The sequence below is a fragment of the Anopheles gambiae genome, chromosome 3, assembly GCF_943734735.2.
Source record: "Anopheles gambiae chromosome 3, idAnoGambNW_F1_1, whole genome shotgun sequence".
Taxonomy (NCBI): domain Eukaryota; kingdom Metazoa; phylum Arthropoda; class Insecta; order Diptera; family Culicidae; genus Anopheles; species Anopheles gambiae.
In genome coordinates, this window is record NC_064602.1 from 63,332,257 (window position 1) to 63,351,121 (window position 18,865).

The 18,865-nt window shown below is 39.8% G+C and overlaps 1 protein-coding gene and 1 long non-coding RNA gene across 3 annotated transcripts in view; one reads left to right on the top strand and one right to left on the bottom strand.

The window, feature by feature from the left end:
* The window catches only part of LOC1275249 (serum response factor homolog), a 116,458-nt gene extending 101,886 nt beyond the window's left edge, over positions 1-14,572 (top strand). For both annotated transcript variants that reach the window (XM_061661100.1, XM_061661101.1), the window contains 2 exons: positions 13,456-14,083; positions 14,154-14,572. In XM_061661100.1, coding sequence (XP_061517084.1) covers positions 13,456-14,083; positions 14,154-14,380 — 855 coding nt within the window. In that variant the 3' untranslated portion in view covers positions 14,381-14,572. The remainder of the gene's footprint in view (positions 1-13,455; positions 14,084-14,153) is intronic.
* LOC133393927 (uncharacterized) lies at positions 4,946-5,541 on the bottom strand. The gene is made up of 2 exons (XR_009766507.1): positions 5,324-5,541; positions 4,946-5,248 (listed from the first exon to the last, which is right to left on the bottom strand). It is a non-coding gene; the product is annotated as an uncharacterized LOC133393927 (long non-coding RNA).
* Positions 14,573-18,865: the final 4,293 nt, after the last annotated feature.

An 18,865-nucleotide genomic window follows, 5' to 3' on the forward strand; every position in this document is an offset into this window, starting at 1 on the left:
TAATTGGACTTTTGGAATAGCTTTCAGTTCGATAAGTTAGCATTTTGTTGACACACAGAAGACGGTGTAAAGTAATTTCATATCCAAGGCACTTTTGTCTTGATTTCATTTTTAGTTGTTTGTTTTGCTAATGTTTGACTCATAATTTAGAACTTTGCAAGAAAAACTTACTCTAGAATCCCTAAGTAAGGCATTTCTATTATAAAGAACTTCTATGATTAACTGCTTAAATGTAGACAGTACATATAGCCATCAAAAAGAACTCTAACCCCGGAACATGTTTGCTAGTATCTGTTCTGCTTAAATATTACAAAAATAGTATGTATATAAAATACGGCATAAAAAATGTTTCGTGATTCAATTGAAAAAAATAGCAAAGGTACACCATCAAAACTATTTATCCTATAAAAATTTTAGAAGGAAAAAAACACATTTCATTGCTTAAATCGTTATAATTAGCTTTCATAAACATTTCTTTTGTGTTCGTCATCGTGTTTTTTTTATGTACAATTTTGTTTCCTTTGTGTGTTCTGCTCAATCTCTCTCTCTCTCTCTCGTATTCCTTTGCTTGAAATCATTTGCCACACCGTACTATTATCGTTTTATTTTCTTTCTTTCTCTCCTATTTGCAGCAGTGCACATGCAAATTGCTCGATCTCGACTTCGATCTAGATTTCCTCTGAATTGTATGCAAAGCAGTGTGCAATTGCTGGGCCCCGTTGTCAATCTACCGTTGTCGAATGCAATGGCAATGGCTATGAAATAACCGAACCTCTTCCTCAACATTGCAAATCCCCACACGATTGGCTCCCACACTCCACACTCCGTTCGCGGGAGTACACGTACACGCTCTTGCAAAACTCTCTAGAATTCTCATTTCTTTGACGGTGCTTGGCAAAAATTCGGCTCGGAACGCAACGTGCCTTCTGGCGGATCTGTATCGGTACACGTTCTGCGGATCACACCATCCAGCGATAGGTCCTTAGCATCACAAACTACCGTGACATGATTTTACGAACACACGCACACCTTAATCGTTTTCACTTATTCTCGCAAAGTCGGATGGATGGATGCCAACGAGGAGAATATCGATTTAGATTCCGTCAAAAGTTAACTTTTAGAAGAGAAGTGAGTCCTCTCAAATTAAAAGAGCAAACTAGATGCGTACATGCCTTGGGTTGCTACTCAAGTGAAAGTTAATAAGATCAGTAATTTGTCAAGCCTGTAGAAAAGAAACAAGAACGAGAGTTTTGATTTGTAGGGTGTGTGCGGAGTGGAGTGTGGCAAGCGTTATAACAACTGCATGAATTGATAGTTTGTTAAGTTTCTTCTACGCATCATGCGTGTTATAATAAGGTAAAGTGTTGTTTTTATTTGCTTTCTGTCCCCGTGGCTTGTTTCTGTTAGTGTCATCGAGTGTTGTTTATAATTTCATTATGTAAAACTAATACATATCTATCATTCGTTTCTCTTTTTATTAAAATAAAATTTACCCAACCATTTTTTAACAATGCGATTAAAGACCTACACATTCACCTTCATTGTCCATAAACGTCAATTTAATGTGGCTGTACCATCGTCAAATTAGGGCATAAAATGTCAAGCTCCGGACTCACTGATGCACTTGTTTGCAACTGCAAACTTTGAACGCACTTGCTGACCAAGTCATGCCAACGCCATTAGCAAAAAAACGCCCTTGGCCTCTCTCAATAGTGATGGTAGGAAGGGTTTGAAACAACAACAAAAATCATGTGCTGCTGCTGTCAATAGTGAATCCCACGCAGACATCGTTTTGCATTGCAATCCATCATTTTTAAAGTTTCATTGCTTCACTCTATGTTTCCAGTGTTTCATTCTTCCTGTACCGTATTTTTCATTTGATGTTTCCCTTTCGTCCTCGTATCGTAAAAATAAGGGACGAAAAAATGGATCTCTTTCGCACTGGATGGATGGGCACATCATGACTGGGTTTGTCGACCCAAGACAGGGTATGGGTAAAATTGTGTATTCATGTCGCCGTTGTCGCTTCATTAGGCTTATCGGAGTGTCCAGCGACAGGATCGAGTACACGTGCCCACCGACTGGATGGAAGCGCGGCGCATGAGTGTAAGATTATGTTCAGGATTGTTGTGATGCGTACACGAAGATGACGGTAGATCATTATCATAAGACTTTGAGTAACCAAACCGATATTAATTATGCTGTTATGCGCGCGCTGCCTATCAGCCTTGCAGTTTTGCTGTGAGCCTGGCCGAGTTCCATAGAAGGACGAAATATGTCCGGCCAGTACGCGGGTATTGTTGGTAACGAGTTGTTAAATACCACGCGCACAAGTATGACCCAAAGTGGAAATCAAGGTTTCCGGGAGCCGGCCGTCAGCTTCAGTTATGTTTCATGCTATGTTTTGTATGAAGTTCGTTTTATTGCTTCCATCGGGCCAAGTAAAGGTTAGGATGAGGGGGTTTTAATTGCTCACGAGAATGTTTTGGTCGTGAACTCAAATTGTTCTCTTTGCTCTAGGGAACTGTATTTAGCATCAATGGAAAATATTCGAGCAATGTAGCGATTGAATTTTAGCTTTCAATACAAATTCTCCTTATTTAAAATAAGCAGTTGAAAACTCGTCAAATTCAGATAGAAATTGATTACTTCAGAACGATGCATTGTTAAATATGCGATAATTTAAATTTAAAGTAATTGTCTATTTTTTGTTTTAAAAGTAAGTGATTTATTTTAGTTTTAATTTATTATTTTTTTTTTTTTCAAAATCAAAACCAAAAAAAGGTAAAAAGTCAATAATAATTTATACTATAAACAATCAAATCAATCAATAACCAATTCACTACAATAAACATCGTTTTAAAATCATTCGCTTTTGTTTTAAAGCATATTACATGTTATTCAAATTATTGATTGCTCTTTTGCTAGAACTTAAACCTAATTCTCTCACTCATGTCTACATTGCGACATCAACCAGTACCTTTGAACGCTGAAGTGTCGTGATACATTATCAATAATTTAGAGCATGTCAGCTGTCACTTGAATTACCAATATGGCTAGAACGAACGTAAGCATGTTTATCCCAGATTTTTATCATCAAGCAAAAAGAACTTTTAAACATAATCGCTTTTAAAACTTGTACCAATCACATCACTTGCCCTTCTTTTTTGTGAGTTGCATTGCTTAAATCAAAACTAACAAAAGTGCCAGAGATGTTTTTCTTCCATTGTAGATATCAAAGTATTTCTTGTTGTGTCCGCTACTTTTTCCCTTGTTCTTCTACATATATGATATCAGGGCTCTCGTAAACTCACAGAAACCAACAAAAAAACTTTGCGCAAATGGCTTCAGTACCTCAACATGCACACCAACTTCAGCGAGTTAACGGAGGAAAGCAAACATTAAAAAAAAAAAAAACAAAAAACAAAGATATTCTACTTATTTATATGTTTATTTGTCCTGCACGTTTTTCTGCACCTATCACGAGTTCTCGCTCAGGTAACGCTTAGGTGATGAATCTTTAACCCATTAGTGCCCACGGTATGATATATCATTTCAAAACCTCCTGTTTCGAATTTATAAGTTTGTTTTCATCAATTTCAAAATTTAAACTTATTTTTCAGTTATTCATGGATAATTGAAGAGAAATAGGCCGGTCTCGTAGTACAGTCGTCAACTCGTACGACTTAACAACATGCCCATCATGGGTTCAAGCCCCAAATAGACCGTGCCGCCATACGTAGTATTGACTATCCTGCTATGGGGGGAAATCAATTAGTCACTGAAAGCCAAACCCACAAGAGGTAAAGGCAGGCCTTGACCGACAACGGTTGTTGAGCCAAAGAAGAAGAAGAAGAATTGAAGAGAAATTATAACTTTTATATCGAAAAAAAAATCAATGCATTTTTATACCTATTGTGTTGCTGTATTTGTTTGTGCTGTATTCAAAAATACGAACTCAAAAATATTAACACATTATTATGTAAACTCTATTTAATTCTATGTCAATTTTATGATGCTAGATTTTCATCCTGTATTTATCCAATATATGAAAATCTATAGTGTTGGGAACCTCAATTTCTTAATAATAATTTTCTATAAAAATATAAGCTCAACATCCACTCAACATCCCCTCTTTGTACGTCATCTAGGTAAATTCGCGATCGCGTCAAAGATTCATACGTTTTAGTTTTGATATTCTCGGACACTAATGGGTTAAGAATCGAACTGGTAGAAAGGATCGTAATTTATAGGGGAGCCCAGCAAGGAGAGACGACTAAAGACTGAAATGAGCCAGCTACAGCATGATCAAGGTAGGGCCAAAAAAGCGTTCTTCAAACATTCTTTGGATCTTCGCTTCGGAGACTGTATGGCTGCGGAACATTCGCTGTGTTGCGGAACACTCGCAGTGGACATCTTTCGTTGGGTAAAGGGGAAAATTTGACGGTTGGCTCATGGCCGGAAGACGTGATACGGTGGCAATACCATCGTCTCATACTCACATGCCGCGAGGCTGCGTGTTCGGTTGGTTTTTCCCGGTTGGATGATGTCTGTAATGTACACCTTCGCCGAGCCAGGATACATTCCGGAGACGTACGGCAAACATTCCACAGACGAAATGCATAGAACCTTTGGCTGTGAACACTGGAAACTAGGGACATGAATTTGAAAATTGAGGCCTTTAACATATTTTGTCCAATGAATTTAATTGGTACAATTGAACTGCAATCATTAATATATTTTTATTAGTTTTTGCGTTGTTTAATTCAATCTCTTTATTTTTTTAGTTGTCCGGCAATTTTTACATTTCATTTCCATATTTTCTATATTAGTTTAATTTTATAATACAAAAGGACTGCGTTAGTTTATTTTTGTATTATTTTAATTATATTGCTTTCTAAACAAATAGAATTACAAAAAAGCATTGAAAAAAATAATACCGTCGTTGACTTCAACCTTCCTTTATTCATCTTCGCACCATTTCCCACTTTGTGGTGTAGAAAGTGCTTTAATGTGATACAATTGCTACCAACATCTGCGTATAGAGTTAAAGTGGGTGTAATTCTCGCTGAAACACCTTAGCTACGATCAGGGTACTTCAAACTAAGCAAAAAACTCATGAAACTAAAACCTCACTGTATCCAGGCGAAATTGCTGGTTACTTCGATAGCTTTGCTCCTTCGTGTCAATCCTGTGCTGTGCAATCGCTTTGCGGCGAGTGATAGTCGTCCTCGGGCACGGCCAAACCCTTGATGGATTGATGTTGATTTAAAATGCAGAAATGCAGTCTAAAATTGAAGTACATTGCGGCGAGAACACGTACCCGATGTCAGCAGGCAGCGCACCACAATCATTGCGAACTGATCCGTGTGCTGTTGAGTGATTTGTGTGATGGACATTTTGTGACGTTCTTGGTCGTTGTCAGTTTTTGCGCCCTGCGTGTGCTACAAGCGACTGGTGAAAAGGACGGTTCGCTTTTCTAAGATTTTTCGTTTCGCAACGAAAGAGAACGAGAAAGAGAGTGGCATTCGGGATTGGTGTAAATCATTGCAATGCTTCCACCTTCGATCGGCCGATCTCAAAATGGCAACGCACACCGGCTACGGTTTTGATAATTACATCATTTTGCATAATACGCGTACGACAAGCAGGAGTAGCTCAGCGTTTTGTTATTTACCTCTTTTTTTACTTTTCCTCCCTCTACCATGAAAAAGGCGTAATTATCATCTCCAGCACGCACGCGGAATGTTCGTACGCAATTGCAAAATATCAATTTTCAGCCCGACGTTGACTGCATGCTGTTCATTTGAGGTTGTTTTTTTTTTTGCTGCTATTGTCGCCCGCCCCTTTTGGGAGCTTGCTGGTTCTCGAACGGGGCGGACAATCACGTAGCGGAGCCGGCCATTTTGAATAAATTTCCCATCACGTCCAATCGTCAGGCAGCGGCTGAGTACTTGAGCATTGCGTGAGCTTTTTACATAAAGAAACTTCAACATGAAGCAATTCCTTCAGGAAATACTAGCCTGCGCGGCGTAATTATTTGCTCTTTCTGTCCATAAGTTTTAAACCTTCCATCAGCCGGTCGGAGATCGGGTTTCAGCGGGTTCGTTACTTATTGGCTGTAGAGAAAAAATATGATGCAATGAGGTTAGGCCTCTCTCCCCCCGAACAGAGTCGTAGTTTTGCATTAAAATGCAATAACAATTTAAAGTTTTTATTGTATTGTTTTGTATTTCATTTGAGCTTAGCAGTAATAATAGACAAGAAATCCTTCCAAATTTTGTCGCGTTAGCAAGTGTTTATACCTTGAGGTGATTAGTTGAGAAGATATTATATTATCAGCCACTTTCCAAACTCGATCGAAACGATTGTCAAATATGACATAAAATGATGATTTCCTTGGATGTATTTAGAACATTTGGCCATATTGTACACATTACTGAGTGTGAGGCTCACGAAAAAAATTAAAGTAACCGTTGTGTCTTGTAGGCAACTGCAACTTTCGTTTCTCTTTGTTTGAGAAAGTGGCTGCAAATGTTGTTTACTTTGGATTTGACCCATAATTCATCTGTTGCGGTAGGGGTTTCTGTCACCATGGTACGTCCACCATCTTGACGTATCTTCTAAATAATGTGGAATCAATATTTCCCTATGGTTTTGTACATCAATTAAAACCATTTGTTTCACCCATGATTATTATATGATTGTTGCATCAAAACCTATTTGACAACTTAAGACATTGTCGGAAGGAATGATTTAACTCTTATTAAACCAACCAGCAGGAATCAAGCACTATTTTTTATTTTTTTTTTATTTTTGCAGGATCTGTATTAGAAGGTTGTTTAATCCGATTTCTAAAATTACCAACATGATATTCCACATACGAGAAAATATTCAACAGCTGTCGCATTTTTCGGCGCAAAAATCATTTTAACAAAAATTAATGCCCCCGTTGTTTTCATTTTGTAGCATAAAATCCATGCAACTTTTTTTAGTTGTTTAATTACAAATTACACAACTTTAAGCAGCAACTTTGCGTGGGTAACTAAAAGCATTTGATTATTCCTGTTCATGTGCACGTAGCATCATCACTATGTTGTACATTGCAGAGTATTGCGGATTTGGTGATTCACACTAGGGTAAATGTACCAATAGTGGTGCAATTTGTAGGAGTACGGATGTGCTTTAATAGGTTTAAAGTGTCAAGAAGGTAAATTTATGAATATGTTAACACATTGCATTTGGAATATGTTTTTTACAACCATTTTTACCGGCAAACACAACTAATTTACGAAAAAATACATATTTTTATGACTGCCTCGTTGTATAGGTACTATGGTTCCTATAGTCGTCGTATTGTGTTCCTATAGTGATGGTAAACTTATTTTATTTTGGAACTTAGCTTTGAAACTGTTTTGATATGAATAGCAACGATTACTGCCATAATATTAATTTCTTCCGTAATTTGATCGGAAAATATGCATAAATTTGATTTATGAAAATATTGACTAAAGCACTGAATAACGACTGTAGTCTACCCACAGCAGGAAAGGTGTGCTTGATTCGAATTCGATTTTTCACTCAAGTAGATATGCGAATTTAGGTCTTTTTTTGGTTAATTACTTACAGGAAACTCATTTCTGTTACTTATTTTTGTGTTACTTACTTATAACAATGACCACTATTGGAACATACATGTAAAAAACACTGGATAAAAATGCGACAATATGGTCAAAAGGCAATGCATTTGAGTAAATCAATAACATTTCATAAACGTTATGATAACAAAAATAATATCGTTGTTATGTGGTCATTTACAGCGTTAACAAAAATATGAGTTTCGCTATGAAATGCTAAGGAATTTGGGAATATGTTGACACATTTAACAACATAATGATTTTTTTTTCTGTAGCTATTTAACGGAATGGACCCATTAAACCCTTTGTAAAAGACCAGAGAACATTTAACACTAACACAAATAACTTAATTACTGTTAAATTATCGTATAGAGAGCATTTTAGTGCAATACCACAAACATTGGTAATACCACCACTATAGGTACGTTTACCCTATACGAACCTACGGTAAGACAATTGCCCTATGCTTACCGTTGAACTTCAAAATCGAGCCGTTCTAGAAATCCCCACATTGGACTCAATTAAATAAATATCAGACAACAACAAAATCCATTAACAATACATACGGATTATTTAGAATTGTATTCTATACTGACAGAAGAATCTATGCCGTATACTTTTCAACCAAACAATTCTATTCATACAAAGGGTATAACAATGTTTTATGTTATTCATCATAATTATTATTCATCAGTAGCAGTATTATTCATCAGTATCCATTTTTCTGCCACGTTGTTATTAAATCAATCTAAACAAAATATTGCCTCCGTTGCTTCACTTTTGCAACATGCACAGCAGGTGGTATAACTCTATACTGATCACTCTGCATGAGTACAAAAAAAATAAATTCCCGAATGAATGATCGCTTCAGACTAAATGTGCCATTGAATGTTAAGAAAAAAAACACCAACTGGTAAAAACACTCACAACTCCCTGGGGTAAGAATACATGCCAGAAGAACATTAACAATTGTCAAAAGTTTTGCCAAGAAAATCAAACTTGTTCAGCTCTGCTGTAATCTGTACATCGCCTTGCATGTAACAAAAACCAACAGACAGCAACAGGTACATCCTCGCACTCGCATATCACACGCTGAGCTGAATTGCAATTCGTACTGCGCTCGGTAAGGATGTGTTTTTGCGGTGCAAATGTGTGGACCACCCAAACCGTCATCGTGGGAGATTTTTTGGTAAAAGCGTCCCTTCCTTGCCATATATGGGCACAGAATAAACAGCCGGGAAAAACGCATTCACATAGAGAAATGGGACGGCAGACCCGGGGTGTAATTGAGACATCCGATGGAATGCGTTTTCAACGGGTAACGAATTTAAGAGCTGGACCACCAGCACGAAAAACCGAGCAAAATGTCGTTTGACGCCATTCGATTACCCACCGGGAATCGAATATAAAATAATGGGGTCGTTTTCTGTGTGATTCGAGTCCACGGTGGTGTCGGTCAGCATATTGCGGAAGAGCAGCATCTTCGTGTCTGATAATTAAAAGATTAATTCCACCTCTGGACCGAGCGGCGAAGTAGATATTTTTCCACGATTTCAAGATCCGATAAGGTACAACGAGACGATCAAGCTCTGGCGAGGAAAGGGGGGTGAATCGCTCGATCGATTATTCCATCGGGGAGCGGCGTTGTGCTTGATAAGCTCGCTCGAACCTTGTAGACATGATGGAAAACGACATCGTCGCTTGCTTCGAAGGAGGCAAGAGAGCTATGGAGGAAGGGTGAAAATTGGTAAAAGAAGGAATGCAATCGAAGGTCTGCGGTGTACTTTTCCTAAATGGTGTGCTCTATGACAAACAACATTTTACTAGAATTAAATGTTTCCACCCGCCGTGTGTGCCGCCACGAAGCCCACATGAGCCTCCGAACGCATTCCAGCCCTTTTTGCTTATGGCAAAACCCCTGCCTGCACGACCTACACCAGTTGCGGTAGATGCCGTAGATGGGCACAACTCGTCAAGTTTGAGCCCGGGTGTCCGCATGGAAGCGCGGTGCGCAATCTATGATCCAGTCCACCACGACAGACACGATGGCTCTCCCAAACGCATTGCGCCGTTGGTCCACGCAGTCTGGCCTGGCTCGGTACGTGCCCGGGAGGATGAGGCATCACTGTTTGTCTCAGCGGTGTCATTAATTTATGCTTTCAATCCGCCGGTGTCAGTTTTGGGACCGCCGGAGCATCGCAAACCAAGTACGCAATGCAATGTGTCGCCTATCGGATGCAGCAGGTGTGCGCACGTACACGTTCTTCCCGTTTGCAACAAAATGCAACACCCGCCCCTGGCGCGTCGAGAGATGATACCGTTGGGAATTGGTGTCACTACCGGCCGTGGATCTTGCTGGACTCCGTTGCGAATTGGCAGGTCGGTACGGTGAGCTAGAATAGATGACACGACACACAGTCTGCCCTTGTGGTTGACGAACGTTCTCATTAGAGTGCTATGGTGTGTTTGTGTTTGCCCGCGAGACCTCGCGGTACCCGCCGAACGCGACTGTGTGTCCTTTTTCTAGATCAACACCTTCCATTTTTTTATTGGTTCTGTTAGAGATTGTATTTTTTTCTGATACAGCCATTTGGCAGGCACATAACCTTTGTCGGCTTGATAGATGAAAATCAAAGTGGGACAATGTCGTTGGAACAGTTTCCTCTCTACAATTATTGTGACCCTCAGCAAATGAAACTGATTGCATCGGTGAAGGTTTTCGTGTACGTGTACGTAAAGGTTTTGTTTTTTATTTATTCCCCGCTAGAATGTCTCTTTCCCCCAACTGAGCCTCTGATTCGTCAACGTTTGAGATTTTCGAATAGATGAAATTGTTCAGTTAATTTATTTTCTTTTATTCAACTTTATTGTTGTCACTTGGTATTGGATTTGCTGACATTTTTGTTCCATTGTACAACATTACATTGACATTACAGCATCCATTATATGGCATTCGTTGCATGAACTCATCCAAAAGCTAAGTTTTTTTGCATTTTCCAGATCAATAAATTAATACAAAAACTATAACTGCAATCATTGAATAAAGTATCAACAATTGTTTCATCATTTTCTCATCTTTTGGCGTCGTCTAGGAATCGGACATGTTTATGTCGATTGATTTGAATGAAGAGCTTCAGTTATTTGCCTTTTTCATAAAATTTGTAATAACTGAGCATTTAAGTTCGATACCAAATGTATTGCATTCTTGCAAACATTTTACTCGACTCAATATGCGCTCTTAAATCTCCCAAACACATATTATCTACCTTATTTAAACTTCAAGTGTGGCCACACTAACGCTAACAAAACGCATCATTCCTACAGGGCAGTAAAGGCGCTTGAAATCATCACAACAAACCCCCATCATCTTCGGTATGTGGAAAAATTTCTGAATTTGTAATTTGTCTCTACCACTAAAAATTATGGTATCGTCAAGTTTTTCCTGTACATCATGCCATTCCGCTGTTTCATCGCCGCAGCTGCCGCCGAAGCCACCGTTTACGTAGTGCAAAACACGCGATCCCGTAACATGAGGCAGGCGCTGATTGCACTCAAAGAAGCGAGAAGAAAAACAAGCAGGCTGCTGGGGTGGAGAAAGCGGTGCAATTGCACCGGCCGTTCTTTTGCTCTCCTTTGCTCTCCCGTTCTGCGGTATTCACATTTGACCCAAAAAGGTGCGTCGTTGTACTTGCATAAAAATAGAAAATATCTCGTTTGTCCGATCTGCCACCGGGTTCCAGGCTTGCTGCTGGCTGATGGTTGCTGATGCTCACCTAACTTGTCAGCGTGCGTCAGTTGGTCTGCGATGGATCCGATCGCACGCACAACAGCGGGAAGCCCGCTAAGAAATGTCTGCTCGCGGCTGTGTAGCATTAAACGACGACAATCTTTAGCTCACTAACTATGCTGCCATCCAGCTCCCCGACGCGCGCGTCATAATTTTGCGCTTCATTAATAAAATACACCACGGCCACTCATGTGATGTCTCCGTGCCACGTCCGCCCGAACGAAGGGAAAGCTTCATCATACCCCGGGAGACTGGACGGCTCCGGTTTGCGAAAAATGACATCCACCGGACAGAGCACGGCTTGGCCACGGGTTTCATTCCGGCAGGTGATATCTGCCGTCCAGCCAGGCGGAAAGTTAACCTGCAGAACGTAAGTGGGGGTTTTGGGGCCGAGCGCTTTGAGGACGGCCTTAAAAAGGCAACCAGCAGAAGCTATCGAACTTTCCCAATCGGGTAGAGACGGTTTTCCAAATTCGGGTGGAATATTTTATTAATGAAATGCCTTACCATACGCGGGTCGAAGGGAGCTACCGGTGCGACGGATGGGAACCGAGACGAAGGAAATGGTACTCTATGATGATGATGGCACATACCATCGGGTTCGTCACTTGCACAGCATTTAGCACGTAAATGATGAGTGTTTGCTAAATTTCTATGCTGTTAGTGTGCTGATAGCGCACGATTTGTGCATTGAATTTAGTTATACCAGACTAGTGTCGCATTATTATTTCTCCTTTTTTTTTTTTTTTAATCCGTGTGATTTTTTAGTATATCGATCGATCTAATTGTGATATTGTTCATATATTGTAACGAATTATTGTATAATATTGTATTCTAATTACATCGTTGAATCATGGTTTGAGCCGGTCCGTGCTACAGTCGTTAATTCGTAGGACATGCCCGTCATGGGTTCAAGTCCCGAATGGACCGTGCCCCTATACGTATGATTGACTGTCTGGGTATGGGTAATCAATAAGTCATTGAAAGCTAAGCTCTCACTAGTGGGTACTTGCAGGTAAATGTGTAAGGATTTCTTCTTGGTCGATAAATTTATAATTATTCTAATAATTAAAGCTTTTTCTTGTGTGTTTTATCCATTATTTTATTATGTTATGTTTGTTTTGTTTTGTGGAAGTATAGATTTTTTGTTCTTTATCGTGTTTTGGAATTTACCATGCATTCCTATCATCAACATGCTCTAGACTTATGGTAGGTTTTTATGGTAAGGCTTTAGCTAGGTAAGATTTAAAAATTAGGCATGATATGTATTCAAACTTTGCATCATACATACTGTCAATTTAAAAAAAAATCGCGTTTTACATTATTTTGCTGGAACTCAATCATGAAATGCAATATTAAAAACCAATGTCCTTATATCATCTTAAGTGATTTATTCTCTAGAGACATTCATACAGCCATGGGTTGATCGATAACTACCTTAGATAGTATGGATGTATTACACATTTCAGTGCCCGATTGAGCCGAAACCAGCCCTAGGCCCTAGGACACCAGCACTTCACAACGGCCGCCCATCAATAGCTTCATCTAACGTGCGCTGTATAATAGTGGCCATCCGCTCCGCTTCCCCCCAACATTCAAAGATGGCTTCCATTTCACTGCGTAAACTCTCCCCCTTGTGCATTGCATTGCATTTGGTCAGAAACGATTTATCTCCATCTGCGCCCTACCTGTTAATCCGTTTTTTGCTACAGATTGTGTAATATCTGGCTGCTGCTGTTGAAGTGCTTTTACGGCATGCCGAAGGATGATAGTTTTAAATGTATGGTGTGTGTGTTTGTGTGTGTGTGTGTGTGTGTGTGTGTGTGTGTGTGTGTGTGTGTTTAATTTTTTTATATCATAGATCATGCTATGCACGCCTGCTTTTTTGTTGTTGCTGTTACCAACTTTGATACGCCATTTGTCGTATGTCACGCCATCGCAAGCCGTGTTCAAACAAATTGCCAATAAGTCAACTTGTCGTTACTGACACTGTTTTCTTTTTCCCCTACCGCTTCTCTTTTTCTTCCGCAGGATGATCGGTCGCCGATGTCGTCCGGCAGTGAATCGGACGATTATTCGCCCCCGGAATCGCCCCCTCCAGGACCTAGCGTTAATACTAGCAGTAATACCAACGTCAACAGTAGTAATAATCATCATTTGCAGCAGCAGCAACCGCAGCAAGGCAGCTCGAACGAAAGGCACACTACCAGAAGTGCTGGTACACAGAGTGCAGGAAGTGGTGCAGCATCAAGCACTGCTGCCGGCACAGCAACAACAAGCGTGATGACCGCTTCAAGTGCTGCTGCTGCTGCTACCATTAACGCCATCCAGCAGCAAATTCAGCAACAGCAGCAAGCACTTCAGCAGCAAATTCAACACTGTCAGCAGCAGCTACAGCAGCAGAAACAGCAACCAAAGTCCGGCAAAGCGAAGGCATCCACGGTAAAGGTGAAACAGGAACCGGTGGCACCGTCGGCAGTACCACCATCGTCGACAATATCCACCGCCACATCGTCAACAATCGTTGCACCGGCACCGAACAGTGTGGCGCCTCAGATAACGAGCAGCATCATCTATCCGGCGTCGGCACTGAGCACCTTACCACAGGATGTGCTGTTAAACCTGCTACAATCGGGGCAAATACAGCTCCATAGCGAAGGTATGTTTGATGCACTCCTCAAGAAAAAAGGCCATGAAAAATGTTTTAATTTATGTTTGTTGCTTTTTAGGTGGAACACAAAAATACGTCACGATCCCGCTACCTCTGATGTCTGGCAATAAAACTACAACCAAATCATCCAACGCGTCCAATGGGCAGCAAAAATCCTCGAGTGGCAACTCAACGTCCTCTACGTCAGCTAGCTCGTCTGTTCCCGTGACTTCGACCCGAAGCGGCAGTGGTGCGTCCTCATCCCGGCGGAACGCAACTACTATTAAGACTGAAGTGCTCGAGTAGCAAGGCTTTATTAGCGTGTGAAACCCCCTCTCGCGGCAGGGAACTTATTGTCCAACAGAACCATGTCCGATTAAGGTCAATCGGTACTTTTGTTTCTTGCTATTGGTTATTGGTATCCAGAACTCAATTCGTATGTTGCTGAGTGCAAGCACAATTTAGATAAATATTACAAAAGTTTGTTTAGGCTTGATTGATATTTTGGTTTCTGTTATTGCAAATTTCTAGACATATTATTGCATTATAGATTTGTTTCAGAACAAATTTCGTTTAATAATTAGAACCACTTATAACCAACGTCCCATATAACGAGTTCACTGGCCTAAAGGAAGCGATTAGAGATAGGGGCAGCGTGAAATTGAAAATGTTTTTTTGTTGTATTCCTTACCAAATAAGCTGAAGTATTATGTTTTATGCATCAAACGATACGTAAATGGATTCCTAAAAAAATCCTTATGGAATGGATTCCTTACAGGGTTTCCCACGATTTATTGGTCAGTTCCCATGATTTTTTGGTGCGTTCCCACGATTTTTTGGTTGTATCCCATAGATTTTTGGTTCGATCCTATAATTTATTGGTATTTTCCGATTGGATATCAATACAATTAGACCAAAAAATTCTGGGAAACGACCAAAAAATCGTGGGAACGCACCAAAAAAATATGGGAATCCACAAAAATTGATGGGAACCAACCAATATACCGTGGGAAACCCTGTATGGAGTCCTTATGGAAAAAAGGACGCTACTCAAATGTTACAGTATTTATTACAACATCGTGGAACACTTACGTCGTGAGTCAATCCCATGAGCAGACACTTTCTCGATACATCAAACTTTTTGTTCGAACGGTTTGTGTGTCGAGGAAGTCTTACAACGAATCGTAATTATGTTCCAAGATCTTGGGATAAATCAGATTTTAGCCTGTACTTATTACGGCACGGTCCTTTGCGAGAAATCGTCACATAAAATTTGAAAAAGTGAAAATTCGATCGAAACTAATACTTAGTAGAATTAAAACACGTACCGTGTGGTGCATTGTTCGTAATATTTCAGCATATTTTTTAATGTAATATAGCCGAAAAACAAAGCTCTTGTTGTTAGTTTCACGCTACTGCTGTTTGCACCATAACGAGCATTTCTAAAGTTTGAGCTTTTACTTTAGTAACATTCAAATGTTTGAATATTTCTTCAGTTAACAAGTAATGTGATGTAATACATCTACAAAAAACATTACTTTGAACAATTTTTTTTTCATATTATGCTTTACTTGTACTAAAACCGATTGAAACACTTTAACACGGTTTAGTTCGTTATCTACACTTTGCAAGTCAGTTCCAATAATTGTTTCACAATTTCGAAAAATAAAAAAAGAGTAATTTGAAAATTGTTTCTTTGATGATTATCGCTACCTCTGCAACAGTAATGTTAGGCCAAAAAATAATGAAAAATTATAGGAAAACAAATCCTCTCGCACGAAAAGGAAACATTAAAAATGATTATCACTTGAAACAAAATTCAAGGATCCAGGATCGTTAAATCACGGTACAGTCACCGCATTGTAGAGAACGCGAAAAACCCTTCCCGCATTTTTAACCAGAGTTTGCAATACCTCACGTACGTCGCCACGTACGTTCATTGCGTTGTTGCTTCTGGCGTATTTATCGTTTTATTGGTTAGCCTATTATTTGAGGAAAATATCAACCATTTACCATTTTTTGTATGCATTATTTGAGCACGTTTAACAATTTACCCAGTTAATAGCACTGTTGTTCAACAGCGTCTAAGCCCATCCAACCCAAAATATCCCGATCGATACGTTTGCGTTTGTGATGTTGCACTGTTGTGTATAGTTTAGGGCTTTTCTACTGCTGCCTAACGATGCGAAACCCCCACACTAAATCGAGCTAAAATATATGGATAACTTATTACTAGCTTTAAGAAAATGCAGACATTAATTTCGTCTTCATCCTATCCCACACCTGCCGGCTTCCTGTAGCTTCCTTTCCTATACGGTACTGTAGCTTCCTGTAATGGTCAACAGTGCTTTTCCCCCATCTAGTACCTACTTGTTCTTTGTTTGTTGCATTTTGCTCCATTTGATACAAAAAAGGATAAATAAAATATATACGGAAAGTAACACATCCCAACACACGGCAAGGGGTTTCTTGAGTAACCGTTAAAGCTCCGTCTCCAGGAGCTAATCCGAAAACTGTTTTTACTCCATTGTTTGTTCCATTCGACCACAGCAAAGAAGCATACTAATGTACTAATTCCGACTGTTTATCGTCACCCGCCGTGCTGCTATTGGACACAGAATAAAGAGTATAAAAATGCAATTTCGTTGCCGGCGCGTCACCGTTTCGGTGGAATATTTTCACGGCGCGCTCGAGCACTCAAAATGAACCATTGCGCGCGTCCGTACTTGGCTGTGGCTCCCATTTTCGGTGATGGTGACAGTTCTCCCCACCAACCCCATCCACTCCGCTTTTGTACTTTTTACGCCTTCCCGAACGATATTATGGCTTCTAATCGAAATTCAAATCGCCATCTTGCCCGGCCACTCCGCGTGCTTCCGTCAGCGTATCAAAGGACGGTGGTAGTGGTGGTGCAATTCCACGCTGTGGGCGGGTAATTATCGTGATTGGAATTGATTAATTCTGCATTTGTTAACGTGCTTCGTCTGGCGGTAGAAGTGGCCGATGGGGGGAGAGTTTTATGCCCCGTAGCAAAGTGTGCAAACAGTGGGCAATGATTAGGTTCGGTTCTTCAATCATGCTCGTTACTTTTAATGAACTCATCGTACTGTAGATTATAAACTAAAAAGAAAAAGACATGTTTAAATGAAAAATCTCCCGCTTTTATGATACAAATGTGTTCTATACGTTCGAAAACATAATAATTCGTCACCCATGTTTTCTTCTGATCATGTATAATGCATGTGCTAACTACAATGCCATACATTCCTTTGAGCTATTCCTTTTATCGCAGCCCAGGCTCAATTTAGTGGCACAAACCTGTCAACATGTTGCCGGTAAAATTGTTTTCCCCCAAAACACAACGACCCACACAAGGTCCGTCAGCTTACATGCGGGGAAATGATGATGGCTCACACCCAACGGCCGTACGGATTCGTATCTGCGTACGTATTAATCACGAATGGGACAACAACGCGTCAGTGGTGCGCCTCCACCGAACGTACGCTAAATCGATTCCATTTCCACGTGCTGCAATAATGATGCAACTGGGCCCAAACATAACACATGTAACACAGGAAGGAAAGGAAATTGTCGTGTCAATGGACTCACACGATATAGTTTTTATTTCCTTCCTTCCTTTCGTTCTCTCAATCTCTCTCTCTCTTTCTCATGTTCGCTCTCTTTTTACTCTATTGAATGATAAATCTAATGCACGCTTTAAGCAATACAGCAATTTCAGATGAGTACAGTTCTGTGACACTTGCACGTGACTGTAGGAAGTGGATGGATGGTGGATAATAAACGTGCATGTGTCACTCTACGGGTAATCGCTATCTTATCGATTTTTCCGACAAACTTTGTTGTTGTTATTGGACTAAAACAGGCTTTAATCCATTGATATGTGGCTTTATGTAAACTTTTTGAAACATTAACAATATTTATGATACATTTCTAATAAAATAAAAACCTGCTGCAAAAGATCTCTTAAAAGGCTCATTGATTGAAAATGCACATTAATTATTTAAAATTATTTAATTTATTCTTTTAAATACGTTAAAACACCGTTAAAAATAACTTTCGTTGTATTTTTTATCCTTCCATTCACAGAAGACTCCTGTATGCTTAATCTCAAACTAAACGAAGTGAAACGCTAACCTGCATTGGCTATCACAGCGCTTAAATCTTTTCCCTTATCGGTATCCGCAAACTGAAGGTTAAAAGTATCAAATCAATAAACGGTCCGGTGTGCTGGTTCGTTCCCTTTCCTTCCCTTCAGTTCAATTGCTCAACAGGTTTCGATTAGAACGAGAAAAAAAAACGAAAAACGGGTCCCGGCAATAACCTTCCAACCCTGAACTCTGTCACATTTGCCCTTCGTGTGATAGAATTTTAATAATCCTGTGACCTTTAATTCCACCAGAATAATAAGAAATGGAAGAGGTAAATACAAAGCAGTTGTAAATTTGTGTAGCAGGACAATTGTACCGTGTTTAAAAGAATATATAAATAATTATCAGACAAAGCAATCAATTATACAATAAAACGGCCAGTTTGTGTTTCAAACCGTTTGAATCTTGAAGTGATAGTCTTTCCTTCTATTACACCAAAAGAAAGCTTACAAATAGTAATACAAGCGCACAAAAGTTAACCTTTCTTGTCACAAGCAATTACGTAGAAAACAACCTTCACCAGTACAAGCGACCGGTACAGCTAGCTGCTTGATGTTGAATAATAACACTTTTTGTACTGTTGGCAAATTTGGTTCCCTCGAATTTCTTTTCTGAAACTCGC